Source organism: Eretmochelys imbricata, chromosome 6, assembly GCF_965152235.1.
Source record: "Eretmochelys imbricata isolate rEreImb1 chromosome 6, rEreImb1.hap1, whole genome shotgun sequence".
Lineage (NCBI taxonomy): Eukaryota > Metazoa > Chordata > Testudines > Cheloniidae > Eretmochelys > Eretmochelys imbricata.
Genome location: NC_135577.1, coordinates 63,598,766 through 63,623,575, shown reverse-complemented (window position 1 = coordinate 63,623,575; position 24,810 = coordinate 63,598,766). Strand labels below are relative to the sequence as shown.

The following is a 24,810-nucleotide window of genomic DNA, read 5'->3' as shown; positions in this document are numbered from 1 at the left end:
CTCCTTCCTCTATTTACTACTAAGACTACTTGCTGCATCTAGAAGATCAGAGCCAACTCTTCAGGGCAGAGACCTTGTCTTTCAATTAGCCCAGTATATTGCACAGCACATTTCGAGCACTGTAACAATATTCAATAATAACTTACTCACTCTGCACCACAACTGAACTCCAAATTGATGCAAGCTGAGTGCTGAGGGGGAAGTAGCGTGAAAAAACAACAGGTAAAAGGAACTTGGACAGCAAACATGTACTGCAAGTCCTTCTGATAGCTTTTCCTAGTTCATTTTAGGTAGGATGGAGTTAAATCAAAGTGAATGAAGTCACCAATTTTAATCATGATTTAAATCAGCAAGCAGGATACCTTGGTTTAAATAATCAATTTTAACTTATTTTGCATTTGTACTTTTTAGTTATTTTCTTAAAGAAAGTTTGTTTCTCAATGGTTGGTATAATTTAGTACTTCTTTTTGCTTACCAGGAGGATACACTATATCTATATATGTTTAATTAATTTTTTTATAGCTTAAGGTACATGTATTCAGATTCTTAATTTTTATATTAGAAAACAATGACTGATTCATTTCTTATTTACAAAATGATTTTTTTTTTACTCGTGATTTGTGATTAGCTGCCTTTGGCTGAAAATTTGAATTTATTTAAAAATGCACAAAACCAGCACTGTAAAATTATTTTTATTAGTTAAAACTATCTTAGATGTGCTGGATACCTAAGGGAAAAAGTAGTTTATAAAAACATGTTTTGCTTTTAAAATGAACTAATTTATTAAACAAAGATAACGTTATCTGTAATTAGTGAATTGAATTGATTGTAGTCACAATGTCTTTCAAGATTTTAGAACCAGTAAATCTCATTCTCTCACACCTCATTTTAATTCATAGACTGGAAGAGGAAAACAAGCGTTCCTGCTTTTTCAGCTCCCAATCGGTTTCTGAACTTTGAATGAACTAGTCATTCAACTGATCTAGCTGAATAAACTGGCACGAAGAAAATATTCTCTTTGTACCTACAAAAAAAAAGCTACTGCTGTCAAAAGCTGGTTTGGCATTCAACAAACTCTGGTTCCAGGTTTTTAGCCAGTGACTTTCACCAGTCAGGGGTCTGACTTTCTTTACAACTTGGACAGCAAACATGTACTGCTTGTCTATTTTTTTATTTCAATTACTTGGTTTTAAAAGATTATAGTAAATTTAGACCTTAACAAATTATCATAATTTCAAATTTAATTTTAAATAGATTTTTAAAATGTATCTAATTCAATCAAATCAATAAAAGATATCCAATTTAAATCAAACAAATACTTTTTATTTTTATCCATCCTGCCTCACCTCCTTCGGCACATGAGTTACTCTCATTTACAGTTTGAAAGCTGATGAGAAGGCACAGGCTTCATTGCAAAAAACATGTCCATGACACCTGGATGAACAACTCATTTTTCACATATGCAACCATGCCATAACAAGGATATCACAAGGCCAACAGGAGATCAACACCTGGATGAGAAGCAGCTCAAATTCAACCCAGGGAAGACCAAAGGAATATTGGTCAAAAGGGGAAATTTCACTCAACTACCTGACATACTGCCCTCCCTCTCAAGAGAGGGCATCCCTCCCCGCTCTCTTCTGTTTGTCAAAGTGGAACAGAGCTTCGGGGTCTTGTTCAACTCATTATTAACCCAAGGCCCTGTCTAGAGCAGGGTAAAAGCATTGTTTTTTTCACATTGCCTAATACATTTTAAAGGTGTTCAGCGCTTCGACAGAAGGTGTTAAGTGATGGCTACAAACATTAAAATATATTTGCTAACATGTACATTGGTTCTAAAACACCACTATTGGATGGGCTATCACCAGCAGGAGAGTGAATTTGTGTGGGGGGGTGGAGGGTGAGAAAACCTGGATTTGTGCTGGAAATGGCCTAACCTGATGATTACTTTAGATAAGCTATTACCAGCAGGACAGTGGGGTGGGAGGAGGTATTGTTTCATATTCTCTGTGTATATATAAAGTCTGCTGCAGTTTCCACGGTATGCATCTGATGAAGTGAGCTGTAGCTCACGAAAGCTCATGCTCAAATAAATTGGTTAGTCTCTAAGGTGCCACAAGTACTCCTTTTCTGTTTGCTATTTCTGAAGTGTTTCTCTCCCTTCCCCATCCTCCTCTCTCTTTCTTTCCCACTTCCATATCTGTGTGTGTGTGTGTGTGTGTGTGTGTCCCATTTTTCCTTTCTTCATTCTGCATTTGCATCACTACAGCAACTGCAGCCCGCATAACACCACTATTTTCTTACTCTGGATAGGACACTCTTCATAAGGAGTAATGTTATCATATGGCAGCCATTCAGTGAGTGGTCTGGATGAAAGATTTGCTGGCTTCAATCCACCTCCTAAAGGACAGGTGTCCACATCACAAAAAACACCAGTATGATTAATCTAAAATGACATCTGTACTGGCAATTTCAGGGAGATGTAGTTAATGTTTGCACAGCACAGTGTAGGTGCAAAGTTCTGTAAGAGCTAAGGATTACTATTCATTATGAGAGGCCAAGGACTGAAAGGAGCTTAACTGTATTCCCTGAAGACCAGGGTTGAGGCATTTTACCCAGACAGGGTGGAAAACCTCACAATGCCTTTGGCTTTGGTTTCCAGTGATTTTATCCAGTGTTTTTCACAAACCATAAACATAGATAAAGAAAGAACAAACAGAGAACATGCTTTTCATACACTCAGTAGACAAATATAGTACAGATTCCTCAGTCACTAACTGGTTACTTTTGTACTGAACTGCTACAAAAAAATAAGAACGTAACTGAAAACAACTTCAGTTTACTGTATTAACAGAGATGTTTTCACCTACCTGTTCTAGTGACAGCTTGTTGATGAAGATGCAGAATATCCATTGCATTGATATGGCTTTTTATTATGATTTATTATTGTTTATTATTTATTAAGATTTTATTATTATTTAAATTATTATTTTAAATTATACAAACTGCTGAAGAAGCTTGCAACAGTGCATTGCTTAGGTATCCAATCCTGGATGCCAGGGCAATGGAACTCTGCAGGGGATCCAGGTGAAGGTGGTTGGGGCTCAGCAGTGGGAGTCTGGATGTGGGGAGATGGCGCTCATCAGCAGGGTCTGGGTGTGGGGGGCTTAGTGGGAGGGGTCCAGATTTACGGGGGTAGGGTTTGTCAGGGTTAGGGTTTGATGGGCCTGCTTAACAGGGGAGCCCCAACTGCTGCCGAGGGGATGCTGCATGCCAGGCTCCCCCTAGCCCCTTTTCTTCCCTATTTCATTCCCCTCACCCACTGCCCCATCACCCTCCCCTCACTCCCACATTTCCCTTCCCTATTCCACCTCCCCTTCCTTCCCCACTGCCTCTTCTCCCGAGCCCCTCACCCCCACTTCTCCCATTTCCCCCACCCTCCCTTATCCAGCCCCACCACAGTCACTCACTGTTGCACAGAAAACAGGAAGGCTCTCAGCACACAGAAGAAGTGTGTGACTGGCACTAGGACCCAGGAGGCGGCATTCAGCTCCAGTTCAGTATCCCTTAGACTCAGCCTCCTTCAGCTGGACAGCTCTGCACTTGCAGAAATGAGGGGGGGACAGTGGCACATAACCTTGTGTACGCCCCCTAGCCTCACCTCTGTTTGGGGGAGGCAATCCCCCCCAAAACGGCACCCATGATCATCCCCCCACGTGGCTTCCCTTTGCTTCCCTGCCATTTTCTGCAGGGAAGCACAGGAATTGTGTGGTGGGAGGGGCATTTTCTGCAGGCACACAGTCCCGCAGAATTCCCCCAGGAGTAAGTTAAGGGTTGGCCACCCAGAGAGTTAGTACTCCACAAGCTGGGGTGTAAATCTACAGCCCACAAACCTGCAAGTGGACTTTTCTACCATGCACTAAAAGCTCCCTAGTGCACTTTGTTTAAACAGTAGTAAGTCAAAGTGCACTAACTTTTAGTGCATAGTAATATGGCCTACATCATGGTCAGTTGTGGGCAGCAAACTATGCACTGTAGATTTACACCCCAGCCTGCCATGCACTACCATGTAGTCGCGGCACCAGCACTGGGACAGAGCTCCAGAAGGGGAGTGGCTCCAAGCGCTGGTGCACTGTCTACAGTGCCACTTTACAGCACTGAAACTTGCAGTGCTCAGGGAGGTGTTTTTTCCCACCCGTGTGAGAAAGTTGCAACATTGTGGGGGCGGTGCCTGAACTAAGTCTTTCACACCATCTGATCAATTCCTAACCAGAAAGACAAAAAGAATGTCTCAAAGGGGCGAGGGTGGGGGAGTTAGCCAACTGCCTATGAGTGTCTTTTTCATGAAGCATGGACCAAAGCCTGTGGCACAGCAGATACAGTATATACTTCCATTTCCCCTATTCCTAAAATACAGCAGGGCTATGAACATTATCCTTGACTTTCTGATACAGTGAATTTTTGTCTAGATAAAGAATGACAGGAAAGGTTTTCCCTGCTTATCTATTTGTTAAAAATTATTATTAAATACGCTTGATATCTGCCCTTTTTCACCTGACATTTCTAGAACAGTTATGTTAAAGTGAATTTTGGAAAGGACTGAATTCCACTTTTATGATGGTACATATTTAAACTCAGTACTACATATGATCTTCAGCTCTTTTTGGATTTTCCATGCATGTCAATGTGAGGTTTGATCAAAGATCAAATGTAGATTATGGCCTGTCTGTAGTAAAAAAAAACTTTTAAATATCATTAGTCTCTGTTAAATCACATTTAGCATTGGTGAGTGGAAATTATATTCTCACATTTAGAAACACTGCTATTTCTGAAGGTTTCAGAGTAACAGCCGTGTTAGTCTGTATTCGCAAAAAGAAAAGGAGTACTTGTGGCACCTTAGAGACTAACCAATTTATTTGAGCATGAGCTTTCGTGAGCTACAGCTCACTTCATCAGATGCATACCGTGGAAACTGCAGCAGACTTTATATATACACAGAGAATATGAAACAATACCTCCTCCCACCCCACTGTCCTGCTGGTAATAGCTTATCTAAAGTAATCATCAGGTTAGGCCATTTCCAGCACAAATCCAGGTTTTCTCACCCTCCACCCCCCCACACAAATTCACTCTCCTGCTGGTGATAGCCCATCCAAAGTGACAACTCTTATTTGTGCAGGAAATGGCCTAACTTGATTATCATGCACATTGTGTAAAGAGTTGTCACTTTGGATGGGCTATCACCAGCAGGAGAGTGAATTTGTGTGGGGGGGTGGAGGGTGAGAAAACCTGGATTTGTGCTGGAAATGGCCTAACCTGATGATTACTTTAGATAAGCTATTACCAGCAGGACAGTGGGGTGGGAGGAGGTATTGTTTCATATTCTCTGTGTATATATAAAGTCTGCTGCAGTTTCCACGGTATGCATCTGATGAAGTGAGCTGTAGCTCACGAAAGCTCATGCTCAAATAAATTGGTTAGTCTCTAAGGTGCCACAAGTACTCCTTTTCTGTTTGCTATTTCTGAAGTGTTTCTCTCCCTTCCCCATCCTCCTCTCTCTTTCTTTCCCACTTCCATATCTGTGTGTGTGTGTGTGTGTGTGTGTGTGTCCCATTTTTCCTTTCTTCATTCTGCATTTGCATCACTACAGCAACTGCAGCCCGCACCGGGCTTCACTCCCACCCCATTTCCCACCCTCCGACAGGATGATCTGCAATGAAAGTCAGTGCTTATATGCAACTGGTCATCATCCAAGTTAGCACATTAATATTAATAGAGGCAGTGGAATTCATACTTTTCAGTACAACTATTTCAGACCATCTGTCGACTCAGAAAGACAACACTGCATCAGTTTGCACTAATTTCAAACATCTGCAAGGTTAACCTGACAACCATGGGGGCTAGAACTTTACTGTGACACTTCCTGGGAGTACCCAGAGTTGAGAGGCACTTTGCTACCACCTGTCCCTGCCATGGGTCAGCTCCTTACTCCACTGGCCACTGGCAACATGAGCACTCCCTTCTAGGCCTTGCTCTCTCTCTATAGGTTAATGATTAGAGTGTGCCTATCCTCAAGCCCTCCAAGCGCCTCCCTGGAGTGTTCAGCCCCAGGTCTACTGGACACTTGCAGTGTTCACAGATTTGCTGCTTCCAAAAAAACCAATACACCCCATCTTACCAGTTCCACCTCAGATCACTGCTCCGTTTAACACACACCACTTAGATTTTTTTTTAGTGAAATCAAGTATGAGTTTATTTAATAAAGCATAGAGATTCAAGTAATAGCAAGTAGGAGCATTGGAAACAGTTACATATAAAACAAAATCATAGCATGCATTCTAGACCTAGATTTAATTAATAAGATACTCTCCTGTCTTGCAGAATATTACTCTCCCAATACCGTTGCAACATTTCACAGACAGATTAGTTGTGACCCTCCTTTCATGAGACAGACACACTGTCAGCTTGCCTCCTAGGTGAAGGATCCTGTGTGTTTCCTTGTACCCAGACATAGACCCTAACAATCCTTTGTCAATCTCCTCTCCTATCAATTTCACACTCTCCTCTCTTGCCTGTGGCTCAATATGCAATTAGGCCTATATTGTGATGCATACAATACACAGAAATGACCAGACAAGGAGATAGGTGACTGCTGCCTCCTGACTGAAAGGAATTTTCTGAGGTATGTGACCTGCCTTAATGCCAACATCCTAAGAACATAGATTTTAATATAGATACATATGCCTTAAATATTATCTATACATACATTTCACAATGATTATGTCAACCAGTGGGCTATTGGCTCTCAGTAGAGACTGCACATACCACTCTTTGGTGAACAATTATGCACATATCTGGCCCATAGATCCCTGTAAACCCCTGTGCACTCCCTGTGCCTTCTGCCAGTTGGCACCAAGACGTATCTAGGTCACACTTTTTCCTTTTCCTTTTTTCTTTTAAATGAAAACTTGAGATGCTGGAGATCTGAGTCACATAAATACACATACTTCAGATGCTGAAGAGTCAGGCCACATGAAATACATCAACAGCAGCACATCCAGTACACAGGCCAAGTTCCTGAAACCTCTTATCTAGAAGATCTAAGATCTCGCCTGTATTCAAAAGATTCATCTAGTGAAACTCTGCCTCCCAAAAATTTCCCTGCTAACTCCAGAAACTAATATGCAAAATGAAAAAAATTGGACATGTAGTTTTTTATTTGCAAATTTTATGATATATTATGGGGCAATGTACAGTGAATATATCAGAAGTCACAGACTATGCAGTTCAGCTTCCCCATTTGCAAAATAGCTCCCTACCTCACAGAGATGTGATGCTTAATTAATTAACGCTTGGAAAACATTTTAAGGCTGTGTGATAAAATGTGCTAGAGAAACTGAAAGTATTATTTTAGAACATATACTTCTTACCTTTCAGCACCAAATGCAGACTCTGTGTCAATGTATATGACAGCCCCATCTAGTCCTCCCATGCTGATAGGCAGAGTAGCCAGTACGCTCATCATAAGACAAAACTGAGTTTTGCCGCAACCCGCTGGGCCGGTTACCTAAAAAGAAAAGTATTCATATAAACTAGGGGTGTTACACTCATTGGGAAAAAGGGCCTAATTACAGCCCATGGGTTAGAATAAGCAGTTAGGACTCCATGCACCCCTCTTCAATTTACAACACAGTTCCCACTGATATCAGCGAGGAGTTTACACAAAGGTTAGGTATGGCCTTTATGTGGTAACTAAATTTGTCATTTTTTATTTGTTCATTATTGTCATATTCAGTATCACTCGATGAGAAAATACACTCAGCTTCAGGACTAGTGGTATTCCTGCCTTTTGTTTCACTTCCTTCCCATCTTCTTCTTTCTATTTCACTCCCTCTGCTGTGTCACCGTGAGTCTCTTATGTTCTTCCCTCTGCATTGCCTTCCCTGCAGCCACTCCCAGTTCTCTCCCCTATGGGCTTCACTCCTATCCTCTTTGTCTTTCCATCTCTTAAATTGATCAGCAACAAAATAATTACTGCTGTTACTGAAGTTCCATAACTGAGTTTTAGAACTGACATTCCAGTGAGATTATAAAGGGAGTCAACGTGTTCACAACCCGAGTCACTGTTTCAGACAGACATCACTACATCAGTTACACTCAGGTCACTTTTGGAAGCCACCACATATGTACATCAAGCAGCCTGCATCTGGTCAGAAGGCTATACGTTTGACACTCCTGGTCTAAAGAAATAGGGATGCATAATAGGTTAAAATCAGGGTGGGTAAAAATCAATAGTTTTAAAAAAAAATCAGATTTTTTTTATTTAAACTGGATTTTTTTGATAAAATGCTTTTTGTGGAAAAAACCTATCTAAAGATAGTTTTAATTAAGATACATTATAGCTCAAAGGTATCTCATCATGGAAGAGGGATTATAAATTCTAATGAGACAATATAGTCATATAATGTTTAAGAGAAGTTTTGTAAAGGAGTTCCAATAGTTCATGGATTAGGGACCCAATCTGATGGGGTTCCAGGAGCTTCTGTATAGATTATTTAGGTTAATCTTTCTATCTACCCAATGGGACTCAGTGCTCAGTCTAGAAGATACCATCAGAGATGCTTAGTTTTGCAGTTCTCAAACTGTGGATTTGTGTCTCCAGAGATAACGTGCTTGTTAACAGCAAAAATGTTTTAAAATAAATAAATAATATATAGAGGTGAGAAATAACAGACATCAACCCTATTGTCCCTCTGCAAATTTTTCTACACAGAGTCAATCCCGTACCTCTCTCTAAAAGTGCAAAGTTTCAAAAAGTTCAATGAATAGAAAGATTGTTGGGGGCGGAATAGATCTGGACAAGGAGAAGAAGCCTGGAGATAAATGTGGGAAGGGAGGGACAGGCAGTAGAAACAAAAGTGAAACTGTTTGAGCAGCATATTCCAGAAGTCTTGAGGTCCTTCTGAGTGTAGTCTTCATTGATTTGAGATCTATTATATACCATTCTCTCACTAGAAGGGAAAACCCATATTGGCAGCAGGCCATAAAAGAGACCCAGTTTGGGAATATTTTAATGAAGTTCCTCTACCTGCGGGTAAGACAGGCATGCATGCAAAATGCAAACAGTGCAACAAAGAAATGCAAGGCCTGGTTGCCCGAATGAAACAACATCATCATGGGAAGTGTTCCTTCTCAGGAGGACGCTGCGTTGAAGATGATGAAAGGAACATGTCTGAACATGCAGGATCTTCAGGTTGGTAAACTTTTGTGTTTCATACTTCTTTCTTAAGGATTGCCTGCCTTCCTTCTGGACCATTCTTGAATTCTCATGTTTGAGCAAAAAATATAGTTGTTACTCTATGGTACTATCATTTTAGATGCAGCTGTGATAAAAAATAAATAGCTGAAATAAGCAGATCTTCCTTTTACAATTTGACCTTTAAAGTAGTACTGAGTGTCAGTGAATGCAATGAGTAATACTAAATGAGCAGTATGGTAATAATAATTAAATAATTGCATTGACTTATTTTGTTTAGGAGAATCCATCCTCAACATACAGAATTGTGAAGACTATCCACCTTCAAGATCACCATCATTTTCTATAGTTTCAGAGTTATCTGCCAATTATAGTGTTTCAGTCACATCATGTAGGTCACATAGCCACAGTATACCACCTGTGGCAAAACTCCATCATCCAGAAACAACCATAGATAAGTTTGTGATAAGAACCAGTAGATTACAAAGAGGTAATTGATGAAAAAATTGCCCAGTTTGTTTATGCAGCAAACTCTCCTTTCCATATGAGGGAGAACCCACACTTCATTAACATGGTTCAGTCATTAAGACCAGGATACAGTCCACCCAAACAGAGCATATGTCGCAGGCAAATTGCTAGATAAAGTGTATGAAAGAGAAATTGAGCAGTGTGCAAAAGGTCTAGAGGGTGAAATTGTTAACCTGAATCTTGATGGGTGGAGCAATGTCCACAATGATCCTGTTGTATGTGCGTGTGTGTCAACAGAAGAAAGGAATGTCTTCCTTACAGAAACAATTGATACATCAGGAAATGCACACACAGCAGAATACTTACAAGAAGTAGCAGTAAAAGCTATAACAAACTGTGAAAAAAAATTCATATGACTACAACGCAGCTTGGTCACAGACAATGCTACAGATGTATCCAAGACGAGAAGAAATTTAGAAGAGAGTCTCAAGCTAATTACATATGTTTGCAGTGCTCATTTGATGCACCCCCTAGCCAAAGACTTCAGTGTTCCAGAAATAAAGGCTAATGTTGTTGAAATGGCAAAATACTTCCATAACAACCACTTTGCAGCAGCTGCTCTGAAAAAAGTGGGAGGAACCAAGCTAACTCTCCCACAAGACGTGCGACAGAATTCAGCAGTGGACTGTTTTGAGCACTGTATCAAGAACTGGCCTAATCTGATGACAAGTTGTGAACAAAATCGGGAAAAAATAGATGGCACTGTGTCACAGGGTCTGTGCCGGCCCTCCCACTTTTGTGCCTGCACCCTGTGTTTAGGCTCATACAATAAAGAGTCCCACCACCTTCTTCAGTGGTTTCACCTTTGTGTCTCTATTTACAGTGTTCTTGTGCAGTCCTGGACTCCCCCAACAACAATCACACCAAGACCCCTCCCAGGGTCTTCTGGCCCTTGAGGTTCCTTCCAGTAGGTAAGAAGACAGGGAAACAACCTTCCTGTCTCCTCCCAGTCCACCCCCTCACTGAGGCTTTCCCAGGGCTTTTATAGCCATCCCAGTCCTTAGCCCAGCTGTTCCCACTCGGCCCAGCTTGTTGCTCTGAGCTAGCCCTCATTAGGGCTTACAGCTGCATACCCATGTCTCCCTACCTGGCCTTTTGACCAGACAGCCATCTGCAGCCAGCATTTTGGCAGGGCTTTAAAGGGGGTTTTACCCCTGCCCTGCCACACACTGTAACAGCCAAAGTTTTCAGCACTGGGCTTAAGAGAAATGTTGAACCATGCTGAGTACCCTGAAGCCTATTTCTGTAGCCTTGAACAAAATGAAGGGAAATAGCTGTTTTATTGCTGACCCTGTTGAAATCTGGAAGGAACTGAGTGAGATCTCAAAAAGAGAAATATGCAATGACAGAGTTAAATTACAAGCATTAAAAAAATGAATGGGACAAGCGCGATCTCCAGCTCGTTTTCTTGCAAATATTCTCAATACTCGGTACCAGGGTCAAACCTTAACTGCTGAAGAAGAGGAGTTGGCTATGACATGGACATCCAGCAATCATCCCTCCATAATGCCAACTATAATAAACTTCAGAGCTAAGGGTGAACCATTCAAGAAATATATGTTTGCTGATGCTGTTTTAAAGAAAGTCACACCAGTGAACTGGTGGAAGTCACTTAAGCACTTGGATTCAGAGACGGTTGAAGTGATAATCTCACTTTTAACAGCGGTAGCTTCTTCTGCCAGTGTAGAAAGAATATTTTCTTCCTTTGGACTAATTCATTCCAAACTGAGAAATTGTTTAGGACCTGAAAAAGCAGGAAAGCTTGTTTTTCTTTTCCAGATTATTGGCAGAGACTTTGGGGATTTTTTCACCTTCCTTTGCCGCATGGGGTACAGGTCACTTGCACGTTTAAACTAGTGTAAATGGCGGATTCTCTGTAACTTGAAGTCTTTAAATCATGATTTAAGGACTTCTGTAACTCAGCCAGAGGTTGTGGGTCTATTACAAGAGTGAGTGGGTGAGGTTCTGTGGCCTGCAATACGTAGGAGGTCAAACTAGATGATTATGATGGCCTTCTGGCCTTAAAGTCCATGAGTTTGTCTTTTTTTAAGCTTGGTTTTGAAATCAAGAGTCCGCCCTGATAATAGAGATTTCAGAACTACAACAGTATTTAATGTGTCTGTACTTTCAAAAAAATGCACTTTTCTTTTTCAGTACATTATATGTTATTTTCCCAGGCACATCTGAACAGGGTTTTGGGGGGGGGGTTGTGAGGGGGGGGAGATTAATGGAGGAGAAGGCAAGGTCTTGAGGAGATAATTCTCCTTCAGAGTTACCCAGGGGATTAAACATTCAAATAGCCACAACCAAATTTCTGCTCAAACGATTTGGTCAAAAGTTCTGATATTTGAACACAAAATTTCAGTTATGATTAATTTCTAACCTAAACACCACTGGTGATTTGGAAAAAGGTGTCAGAGCCAGAACAGTGTAAGTCATTTGCCTCTGGCACTCAAAAAGCTAGGACAAGATTTGGCTGTAGAAGATACCACTGACATCCTCTCATGATTCATGTATTCAAATTCCAAATTTCAAACCACAATTGCTGTTGCGTAGTATAAGAGGAATGGGAAGGAAAACAGTAAAAGCTTTACCCACACCAACGGGGAAGAAACATGCTCCAAGAAACATGCTTTGTGAGGACTTCTCCCAGGCTTGAACCAACTGTCTAAAAGCAAAAGTATCCCAACTGCAACATTCAGGTCAACTGTGCCGTGGCCCAAGAACTTCTAGTATGTTGCTCACCGGGGTGCTCATTTTAATAGAGGAGGTGCAGATCAGAGAGATTAAAGGTTGCAGGATCACTTGACTTAATACAGAGTACTGTAGACTGGGACCTGAACTCTTTGTAAGCTTCACCTCCATAATTAAGCAGCAGCAATAGAATGCGGATAGACTTATACTAACACCTATATTAATACTAAACAAAGAAGAGTTGCAGTCTTGCCAACTCTTGAGATTTTGTTGAAAGTCTCATGATATCTGGTGTTTTTCTTAAAGCCCCAGGTCCTGCAGTCAAGTGATTAAGTGAAAATCTCAGCTTTTGCTGTTTTGGAGATTACTTTAAATAAAAACCAATGTTTTACTATGCTTGTGAAGAAAAGCCTGAAAAAGTGACCCAAGTGCTCCCTAAAGATTCAAAACCTAGAAGGCAAATAAAAAGAGCCCTATATATTTTCTTTCATAAATTTCATGATTTCAAGACAATCTCATGATTTTCTGGGGCCCGACTCGTGATTTTTTAACGTTTAGGAGTGCAATACTGACAATATAATATAATTACCCTGGAGCAGCAATGCAGCCAAGGCCAGCCTACTGCTGTAGAGCAGATTCCAAGTGCAATTCCAGTCTAAGCTAATAGGTGTCTCTTTTGAAGACATGTACTTCAGCATGTCATGTAGTCAGTACTATAATGCACAGATTTAATGTACTGTAAGTACCTGCATTAGGCATTGTGATAATTAACCCAACCGGAAAGTGGCCCTAAAGATCTACAAAATGTTTAAATAATTTTCCAAAACTGTACATCTGTATTCATGTCCAAAAGAGCATTCTCTGAGCCCACCTTAGAAAATTTATGCCTTTGGCACAAAATGGACCCATCATTTGCTACTGCAGCAGCACTTTGTGCATGCAGATAAAGACCAAAACTGAATATCAATGACTTCTGGTCCTAAATTCTGTAACTCTGTGACGCAGAACTCATAACTTAGTCTCTTAACTCAAGCAAAACTCCCACTGACTCAGTAGCCACCACTTGTCTTTAATCTCTTTAATCTTAAGCAAGGTCAAAGATAGTAGCTAGCCAATTCCAGCAAAACCTAATCTCTGCTAATATCTAAAAGCCCTCCTTCAGGTGAAGGTATGGCCTGGAGAATGTATTGGTCAAGCTGAACGACAGTCACTTTATGGCTGAAGGAAAAAGACAAGCATCCCAGATAATGCTATTAAATCTATCAGCAGCCTTTTATACTGATCATGAGGTACTTCTAACTCACTTACAGGAACTCAGCATGATGTAGAGCCACATTAAGCTGGTTTTGCTCATTCCTCTTAGACAGATCCCAGAACCATGACAGGTATTTTTTCCTTATCCCTGAGTGCTCACTTATACAATCCTTCATAGCTCACTCCTGTCACCTCTCATTCATAATCACAGTGGAGCCTGGGAGATACCAGTGGCTCCAGTGTCATCAATAATCTGATAAAAGGTAGCTCTGCAATCTCCTTCTCAAACATTTATAGTGTTGAATTCACCAACTGTCCCAGTGTCTGGAGGAAACTAAAATCTGGATGAAAAGCATTGATTTAACCCAGGTGAGCAACCACAGTTACTGCTAGACAGAGAGAAGTATTTTCAGGAATTAAGTGCTCATCCACTATTGAGGACATCTGCATAGTCTCAAGATCCCATCTGACTCAGTGCTAGTTCTATCTGCCCAAAGAGCAGCTGTTTCATCTTTAGCCAGCCATGAAACATTGCTCTTTTTCCCTAATGCAGTCTAAGCCACAGTGATGATCACTTTCAGGCAGGATTGTGCAACATGACCCCCTTATGGCCAGTTATCAACACAGGTATCAATACCCACATCTGAAAAAACCTTCATTAATTCAATGAGGGACAAAATAAATTCACAAGATACCCTCTTGAGCACTTCTATGGAGATAAACTGTGCATCAGTCTACACCTGGAGCAGAAAGAAAACAGGTCTCTTTCATGTCTCTAAGGTCACAGCCCCAACCCTGTTATATAAGCATTTACTGAAGCAGAAACCACTACAGTTTAAGTTGCAATACTGTTTTCATTCCAGCCCATTTTCACTTATTACTTTCATGCTTCAAAGGTGATTTCTTTTTAAGTTTGAGCAAAAACAGTTCAGTCATGTTGAATTATGAAGAGTGGAAAAATATACTTTCCCCTGTGATAAAAGAATTTTTGCAATCTTCTTATTTGTACAGCTCTACAACCACAATGTCTGAGTTGAAATTTGAAATTTGGCATGGAAATGGCCCTTACTGAGTAGAAGTGACTGTCAGTGATCCAGAGAAAATTGGTTTGGACTTGATTGAGCTCTGAGCATTTGAAAATTACATACCGAGTAGTAGGGTTTTTAACTTACTTCAAGTGCATCGAATCTAGTCAAATATATTGTGGGTTCCTATGCAATTTAAAGTGCTTAGGAGGCCTCCCTTAGCACCTTGGCAGCTTAAAAAAAATGCAAGGGTTGAAGGAGGGCTCCTACATACTTTGTGAGGTGTGCAGGGGTTAAGGAGAGCAGGCATTTGGATACTTAAGTGATGGGCACAGTATAAGAAGGTAGACGGATCTTGAGCAACTTGTTATCAATCTATTTAAGATATTTATGGGTTGAGACAAGAACATAAGAACGGCCCTACTGGATCAGACCAAAGGTCCATCTAGCCCAGTATCCTGTCTTCCGACAGTGGCCAGTGCCAGGTGCCCCAGAGGGAATGAACAGAACAGGTAATCATCAAGTGATCCATCTCCTGTCGCTCATTCCCACCTTCTGGCAAACGGAGGCTAAGGACACTATTCCTGCCCATCCTGGCTAACAGCCATTGATGGACCTATCCTCCATGAATTTATCTAGTTCTTTTTTCCTGTTTTGATCTTGGCCTTCACAACATCCTCTGGCAAGGAGTTCCACAGGTTGACTGTGCGTTGTCTGAAGAAATACTTCCTTTTATTTGTTTTAAACCTGCTGCCTATTAACTTCGTCTGGTGACCCCTAGTTCTTGTGTTATGAGAAGTAGTAAACAACACTTTCTTATCTACTTTCTCTACACCAGTCATGATTTTATAGACCTCAATCATATCTCCCCTTAGCTGGCTCTTTTCCAAGCTGAAAAGTCCCAGTCTTATTAATCTCTCCTCATACGGAAGCCATTCCATACCCCTAATCATTTTGTTGCCCTTTTCTGAACCTTTTCCAATTCCAGTATATATTTTTTGAGATGGGGAGACACATTTGCACACAGTATTCAAGATGTGGGGGTGTACCATGGATTTATATAGAGGCAACATGCTATTTTCTGTCATCTTATCTATCCCTTTCTTAATTATTCCCAGCATTCTGTTCACTTTTTTGACTGCCGATGCACATTGAGCGGATGTTTTCAGAGAACAAGGTCACTAGAAGTGCTTACCTCAGCCCCTGAATGATTCAAAAGGTACAAAAAGTTTAAGGGAGCAATTTGTGTGCACCTTATATTGCCAAATTCTGTCATTACACATTACTACAACATTGCAAATTGCAAATTACAGAATGTATATCAATTACTGGCAACTTTTTGCAAGACAGCATAGTTTCTAAGTACTGGATAATGAAGCTCTATCTTAACACACACACAGGAAATGCCATGCCAAAAGCTCTGTTAAGAAAACTTTAAAGTTAAACTTAAAAGTCAGAAAGTGACAAAGTTAAGGGTTTACATACAACTTTAATTCTGTCCTGTTGTGCATACACATTACAATCCAGTCTTTAATTATATTATCATATGTATTTTTCAAATAATAAAGTTATAAAATTTTTTTTTACAGCCTTAGCTACACATGATCCTCCTTATAAAAATAATTTTCATCCTTGCATTCTTACACTTCTGTTTGTTGTAATGGTCCATTATATCTTTAGTAACTTAGATAGGTAAACTAAGGTAGTCAGAGAAAGAGTGACTTGCCAAGGTCACATGACAAGTCAATGTCAGATCAGGAATAAAATCATGATTTCAAGTCTTGAGCTCTAACCAACAGATATGCTATGGTCCTATTCTATCATGTTACAAAATTACATTTGACTAGCTGTTTACAAAATTTAACTTTCCTCATTCGGAAGTGTCAGCGAGTGGTGCATTCATATTACAAAAAATATGAAGTGTTTATCATTTATGACCATTAGGAGAATTTTTAAACAGCAATTTTTTAAGCAGAAAAGATAATCACAAACATCTCTTAAATATTGTTGTCCTACCTACTTTGAAAAGTGGAAGCAAAATATATTTAACATACTGTACGAGTGAAGAGCCCCACATATACATTTTAGACTGAAAGCTCTTTGGGTCAAGAACTGTCATTTATTATACATTTATATAATGCCCAAATGGACCCCCACTAAAGGTTGTGGCATTTAGGCGCTACTGCAGTAAAAACTGTAAATATTAATTTTACCTCTGTGAGGGATCCACAGGCCACTCCACCATGCAGGGCTTTATCCAAACCATCTAGGGTAGTGGATAAGAAGGCTGAGGATGGATTGATAGCCCTTTTCATTTTCATCTCATAAGCCTATAACAGCAAAAATTAACACACACACACACAAAAAGTTTTATTCAGCTGGCAAGAGAAATTTCTGGCATTTGCTCCCCAACAATCTAGCATGATTTAATACTTGCCCACAAGTTTACTGTTCAAATCCTAAACTATATTCTCATCCTTCCCTGTGTTCTTTCTTCACCTGAGTCTCCACCACACTTAAATGCAGACACCACTAAGTAGATTTAAAGGAGTTTATTGTATACACTGAGGCTTTTGCACTCTAGCTTTGAACTTTTCTCCCACATCACAATGTCAAATTATAAAAAGCACTTTACAATAACTTTGCAAAAGTGATGGTTTTTTTTCCCCTGGCCAACACGTGCTGCTTTTGATCTGCCAAACTACTACTTTTGAACAAGGAAATACTAACCCTGTGGTCGGCAGAGCTGTGCAAAGCATTCACAATGAAACCCAAAACCAAGAATTTGGCTGATTTTGAACTTGGCATCTCAAAACCATTCGAGTTCACTGAAAGGTTCATTAAGATTTGTAAACTGTTTGAACAAGCCTAGGTCAATACCAGAGCCTAGCATAGCTTTTGGGTTTTGTGAGCCTGATCTAGTGAGTTTGGCACTGGACTGGCAGGAAATTTGGGTTCTTCTTCCAGCTGACTTAAGATATGAGGCCAGTCACTCACCCTTTTTTATGCCTCAGTTTCCCCATATACTGGACAGCAGGCTTAACCAGTTAATAGTTGAAAAGAACTTGGAGATCCTCAGCCAAAAGGTTCTAGAGAGTGGAACTGTACCAAGTACATGAAAAACATCTGTTTTGATCTTTTCAGGGCACAAAACACCACAAAGCAAAACTGGCTCCAGTGACGTCCTGATGGATTTGGGTTCAGGTTAATTGGAAAAAGGAATGCATGGAGTGATAAGGAATTTGCACACATTTTTTCATTAGTACAAAATTAGTCTTTTTTTAAACGATGACATTTTACACTAGCTGTGGATCTGCCTCATATAGATTCTAATGTCAAAAGGGATCATTATGATAATCTAATCTGACTTCCTGCATAACACAGGCCATAGAATTTCATCCAATAGTTCCTGTATTGAATCTAAGAAATTGTGGCTTTGTTAACATATCTTTTAGAAAGACATTCAGTCTTCATTTAAAGACTCCAAGTGAAAGAGAATTTACCACATCCCTTAGTCTGTTCATTGTTAAAAATTTTCCATCTTATTTCCCCTTTGAATTTTTTTGACTTCAACTCCAACCACTGGATCTTGTTATGCTTTTGCAGGCTCAATTAGAGTTTTCTAATATCAGATATCTTCTCTCTTTATAGGTACTTCTTGGCCACCAATCAAATCACCTCTTAACTTTTCCTTTGATGAACTCAATAGATTCAGCTCCTTAAGTCTTCCATTCTGAGTGGAATTTTCCAGACCGCAAACCATTTTTGTTACTCTTTTCTAAATCCTCTCCAATTTTTCAATATCTTTGGGCACAGAACTCTAGTAGTATATCTGTATAGAACAGGGTTGAGCAAACTACGACCCAGGGGCCACATCCAGCCCTTCAGACGTTTTAATCCAGCCCTCGAGCTCCCATCAGGGAGCAGAGTCCAGGACTTGCTCCACTCCAGCGCTCCAGGCGGGGAGCGGGGTCGGGGGCTTGCCATACTCCGTATGGCTCCTGGAAGCAGCGGCATGTCCCTGCTCTGGCTCCTACGCATAGGGGCAGTCAGGGGGCTCCACATGCTGCTCCCACCCCAAGCACCACCAATGGTTCCATGGAACTGCAGTCAGTGGGAACTACAGGGGGAATGCCTACGGACAGGGCAGCGCGTAGAGCTGCCCGGCCATGCCTACGTGTAGCAGCCAGAGTGGGGACATGCTGCTGCTTCTGGGAGCTGCTTGAGGTAAGCACCACCTGGAGCTTGCACCCCTGACCCCCTCCCGTGACCCAACCCCCAGTCCTGAACCCCTTGATCCCACCCCAGAGCCCACACTCCCAGCGGGAGCCCTCACCCCATCCTGCACCCCAACCCACAATTTCATGAGCATTCATGACCCGCCATACAATTTCCATACCCAGATGTGGCCCTTGGGCCAAAAAGCTTGCCCACCCCAGTATAGAACAATGTTGTTACGACTACCACCTTCTTACCCATACTCAGTATTTGTTTTTTTCATTCAAGGATCACACTAGCCACAGCATCACACTATGAGTTCCTGTTCAGTTGCTTATCCACCAAGACCCCAAATCCTTTGCAGAACCACTGTTTGACAAAATACACCCCAGACTTGTTGATAAAAATATTCAATAAGGATGGTCTGAAAACCAATCCCTGTGGGACCCCACTAGAAACACCCTCACCACTTGATGATTCCTATTTAACAGTTACTCATTGAGATTTATCAGCCAGTTTTAATCCATTTAATATGTGCTATTTAGATTTTGTATAGTGCTAATTTTAATCTGAATTTTATGTGACACCAAGTTAAATGCCTTACAAAAGTTCATTATATTAGTAGTTACCTTTCACAAGGTTGCAAGTGTGGTTGATAAAAGAACAATTTCATGTTCATTTGACAAGACCCGTTTTTCAAGAATACATGCAGATTGGCATTAATTATATTTCCTTCCTTTGCTGATAGAATCCCATATCAGCCACTGCACTATTTTTTCCTCGGATCAAGGTCAGGCTAGCCAGGTCAGCCCATTTAACTTTTGAATACTGGCACAACATTGGCTTTCTTCCAGTCCTCTGGAACTTCCCCAGTTGCCCAAGATTTATTAAAAATTCACATTGATTATCTGGAGAGCTTCTTGGCCAATTCTTAAACTGCAGCAAAAGTTACCTGGACCTGCACTGTCTTGACACCCTGTTTTCTCTGCCCTATCTCCCCCCTCCTGCCACAAGAGGGCTACCATCATTAGCATCTTTTCTTTCTGGCTGGAAGGACACAACAACAGTCTTATTCAGACATGTTCTCTTACAGTAGCCAAAATAATCCAGTCAACAGGAGTGCAGCCCACACCTTCTGTCTCCTTCCCTCCACTCTCACCAACTCTCTAACACCAGATGCATCATCTTCATGCCACTTCACATTCCCATTTGCCTAGGATGAGAGAATATGAGATTCTCCAAAATGAGCAGAATATAGCTTTAATGATCACTCTGCTCTATAGCACTAACATTACTTTCTAAAAACCAGTTTCTATGGGCACTGATGTTCCTACCCTTCACCTACACTAATCAATGGCACTTTCAGTTGTAAGGCTCAGACTGGAAGCAGCAATATCTTTGATATTCTCAAAGGTAGGAAAGAATTCCTTATCTTCTTGAGTGGCTCTCAGCATACATACATCATTTGTAGAAGTGCTACTTATATCCTATTGTAATAACCTGAGCAACCTGCTTAAGCACTAAAATGCCTAGCTGAACTCACTGTATTCTGACAAGAAAATTTTCTTTTTATACACTTCTGAAGTGAGAAATTCATTGTCTTATGGATCTGAATTTAGCAATGAACACAGGCATAGCCTGACTTGATCCTTATAATGGAATCCCACTGTTTACATCTTGGATGGCACACCATCTCATTTTATTTGCAACAAACCTATACTACACTATACCCTTGCTAGGTAAAAATAAAACTGACTGTAGTCAGAGTTCATAACAGGATCACCGCAAGGATACTTACAGTCTGCATTTTGGGAGCACAAGCTAAGCTGACTTTGCAAAGAAGCTTCCGTACATTCCAATAACTTTGTCCAGTCACTTTCATTAGCTCCAAGAGTGAAAGACACAGAAAGTCCTGAAAGATGATTAAAAGGAACAGAGTTCAATCTGGGGACTGAAGGGGGAAAAGAGATTTCATTCATTTAATATATTTATAAAGAATCAGTTCATATTCCAAATTCTCCCATGATACAATTCAACTGAAGACAATGGAATTATACAAAGCATTAATTCTGCCTCACATTTTAAAGGGCTGAGTGGGTGTGGGGAGGGCGGAAGAAATTAAGTATTCAGTTATTGTCATTTTGGGGTGGGATGAAACAACAATATTGCCTTCCTCACAAGCCTCTGCCTTAACTGAAAAATGATCACAGACCACCTCAAATGATGTCTCATCTTCTGATTATCAGACTTAGGGCCAGATCCTACAATTGGATTCATGTCAGAGGACTGCAGCCTCTGCACAGAGACCCTGGATCTGCTTATGGATCCATTCATACAGACACTTGCAGGCTCTAGCCCTGAATCATCCTGTATCAGACAAAGTCACAGAACACCAGATTAACAACTCTGATTTGAGAAGAGAATGCGAAAACATCACTTTTAGTTTCAGTTTAATCTGACCATCTTCACTTCCTTTTGTACTGTGTTGCTGTACGTAGTTAAACAATTGTCTTGCTCCACCCAAGTGGCAGCTGAATTTCACTGGTGACAGAAGTGATCTCTACATTACTTTAGGATCTTTGGGATGAAAGGCTCTATATAAATGTAAAGTATGAACTTGTGGGGAAGTTATATTTCTGCACACATTCAAGACTACACCTTTACAAGGCAGCAGGCCATACATGTGTCAAAGTGCCACATAACCCAACGTAAAATAAATCTATTAAGCGAAAGTCTCACCTGACAGGTATTGATCTGATGCCGACTCAACCTGTCACAAAGTTCCTGAGATAACCCTGCTCTTCTTAATTTCTTAGTGGCCATGCTCCCACATCTGGTGAACAGAAAAACAATCACACAGTACAGCAAAACAAATCTAGAAAAGCAGTTTGCAATACCAACACAAACAATACCAACACACACTCTCTACTCTAAAGAATGGAAACATATCAGACACTACAAATCTTTGTACTATTGGAGTGTGTAAGTGGTCACAGAGCAACTCCTGTTAAATAACAATTACCCATAAATAGCCAAATGCAAGGCCATGCACCTAGGAACAAAGAAAGTAGGTCATACATACAGGATTAGGGACTTTATTCTGGGAAGCAGTGACTGAAAGAGATTTGGGGGGGGGGGTCATAGAAGATAATCATCTGAACATGAGTTCCCACTGCAATGCTGTAACTAAAAGGACTAATGCAATCCTGGGATGTATAAGTAGGGTAATATCAAGTAGAAGTAGAGAGTATCTGGCACTGGTGCAACCACTACTGGAATAGTGTATCCAAAATTCAAGGTTGCTGAGAAATTAGAGAGGTCAGAAAAGAGCCACGAGAATGATTAAAGGATTGGAAAACATGCCTCAGTGAGAGATTTAAGGAGCTTGATCTATTTAGCTTATCTAAGAGAAAGTTAAGGGGTGACTTGATCAGAGTCTGTAAGTACCTAAATGGGGAACAGAAATTTGATAATAGAGGGTTCTTCAATCTTGCAGGCAAAGGTATAACACAATCCAATAGCTGAAAGTTGAAACTAGACAAAAAGGTGCATGTTTTTAACAGTGAGGCTAATTAACCATTAGACCATCTTTCCAGGGGTTGTGGTGGATTCTTTATCGCTTGCAATTTTTAAATCCAGATTAGTTGTTTTTCTTAAAGATATGATCTAGTTCAGCCACAGCTATTGGACACGAAGAAGGAATTCAAGGAAGTCCTATGGCCTGTGTTCTGCACCTCAGACATGAAGATAACAATGGCCCCTTCTGGCCTTTAAATCTATTAATTAGCTGGGATATTACAATTGTACCATTTTTCATGTTCTTTAATCTCTCAACCAGGGCATAAAAGATACCAGTATGCCTGGCAATTGAAAAGCAGATGTCACAGATCGTCTAAAGCAACTATACACATTTGTCTTCCTATCTACACATATATTCAATCATTTTATTCTTTCACACATAATATCCTGGGGTTCATAACAAGGACTTCAAAGAGACTGGCTCTTCTGAACGTCCCTCAGGTATCCCACTGATCTTGGTCCATGGTGGGTCAAGCCTTGGGGTTATGTTAGTATTGTGTGAATACTCATGCAGTGCAGAAACTGTCAATGGAGTTCATTGTTATGTATCTCACTATAGGGTTTTAGAGCTCAAAACATACATCTTTGTCATTTGGCTGCCATGAAATTTTATTAAAGAGCTAAATTCCTCCTGCAACTACAGAGGATACATCTTTACATGTTCCGATTCCTCCAGAGAAAGCGGTAAAAGTCCTGGAGATCGAGAAGAGAAGGTTGGTCGTAGAATAGGATTTGCAGGATGTTAAAAGGACAGCCATGAAAAGAATTAAATTAGTAAATATTTTTCCATTTTAATATAACATCCACACACTCAGCACATAGCTCTAGAGTAGCAACAGTCTCTCATGTCTCTCTCACACTGCTCTTGCAAAACCCATGTGTCTGATCAGATATTCTGTGACTTGTCTTAGTTTCAGGAAGAGAAGAAAACAATTAGTTACAGGAATGGTACCCATAACCCTTGGCACATGACATTGCACCAGGCAAAGGGACAAGAGCTGCTTCCGAAGCAGCCTCAAAGAAAAAAAAAATGAAACAGATTAGCAGGGAGACAAGAAGGAAGGAAAATACTGATTGGGAGTTCCAGAAAGCCAAGATACTCTGAAAATTCATTGCCATGTTTGCATTGTGACATTAAGGTTTTGTCTACAGGACTCCTAATTCATCACGGATACAGTAGAACCTGTAGACAGGACTCAAGTGTTACTTCCACCATGTTATTTAACCCTACTCAGATGATGCTATGGTACAAAAATGACACCTGAGGCTATGGCTACACTACAGAGTTTACAGCAACTCAGCTGTGCTACTGTAGCATTGTCAGGGCAGACGCTCTAAGCCAAACGGAGAGTTCTCCCGTCCACTTCTTTACTCCAGACGGAGAGCAGCAGTAGCTATGTTGGTGGGGGAAGCACTCCTGCAGACATAGCGCTGTCCACACCGGCGCTTAGGTCATGTAACTTATGTCATTCGTGAGGTGTCTTATTCACACTCCTGAGTGACATAACGCATACCGAGGTAAACTGTAGTGCATACATAGCCTCAGTTTAATCGGGGCTGCACCGATACTGAATTACAGGTCCTAATGCTGCTAGTGCCGACAGGGTTTATGGCGCGGATCCTGCAACTGCATCACCCAGCTGTTCCCTCTCCTTTGTGAATGCCCCCAGAGGGGGGAGAGGCCTCCCCACCTACCCCCCACTTCTTGCATGGCCCAGAAGGCTGTAATGAGCGAGTCGCTCCACACACACACCCCAGCGCCCCCAAGAGAACAGGCGGCGGGGGGGGTGCCCCTCACTCTGCCCCGACTCCGCTTCCCCCGTGGGATAGTGCGGGGATGCCCCGCACACACACTGCAGGAGTGCAGGGCGCCCCAGGGCAGCCACACTGCCTTCCCGCGCCGAGCCAGGCTCCCCCTGCCCCGCCCAACGACTGCTGGCTGCAGCCCACTCCTCCTGCCCTGGGGCCGCCGAGCCCCTCCCCTTGGGCTCCACCATCCAACCGCCACAACGGCCCCGCGCCCTGACCTGGCAACTTTTTCAAAGTCTCCCACTTCCCCGAGTCAGAGGTGGAGCCACCGAGCAACATCCAGGGTAGCGATTGGCCCGTTACCCTAAGCCACCGACCAATCAACTGTAGCGTTATGGTTTAGCCAAGCGCGGGGCGTGCTGGGAAGTGTAGTTCTCTGGGGGAGGCGCGCGTAGTGAAGTGTGGGTATGAGGTGTGCAGAGGTTTTGCTCCCTGCAGTGTATCTAG

General features: G+C 41.3%; 1 protein-coding gene across 1 annotated transcript in view; it reads right to left on the bottom strand.

The window, feature by feature from the left end:
* RAD51B (RAD51 paralog B) overlaps positions 1-24,606 on the bottom strand; it is a 617,352-nt gene extending 592,746 nt beyond the window's left edge. Inside the window, exons 1-5 of the mRNA XM_077820241.1 lie at positions 24,582-24,606; positions 21,715-21,808; positions 20,774-20,887; positions 16,971-17,087; positions 7,431-7,567 (exon numbers count right to left, since the gene is read on the bottom strand). Of these exons, the coding sequence (XP_077676367.1) occupies positions 7,431-7,567; positions 16,971-17,087; positions 20,774-20,887; positions 21,715-21,798 (452 nt within the window). The 5' untranslated portion in view covers positions 21,799-21,808; positions 24,582-24,606. The remainder of the gene's footprint in view (positions 1-7,430; positions 7,568-16,970; positions 17,088-20,773; positions 20,888-21,714; positions 21,809-24,581) is intronic.
* Between the last annotated feature and the right edge of the window lie 204 nt (positions 24,607-24,810).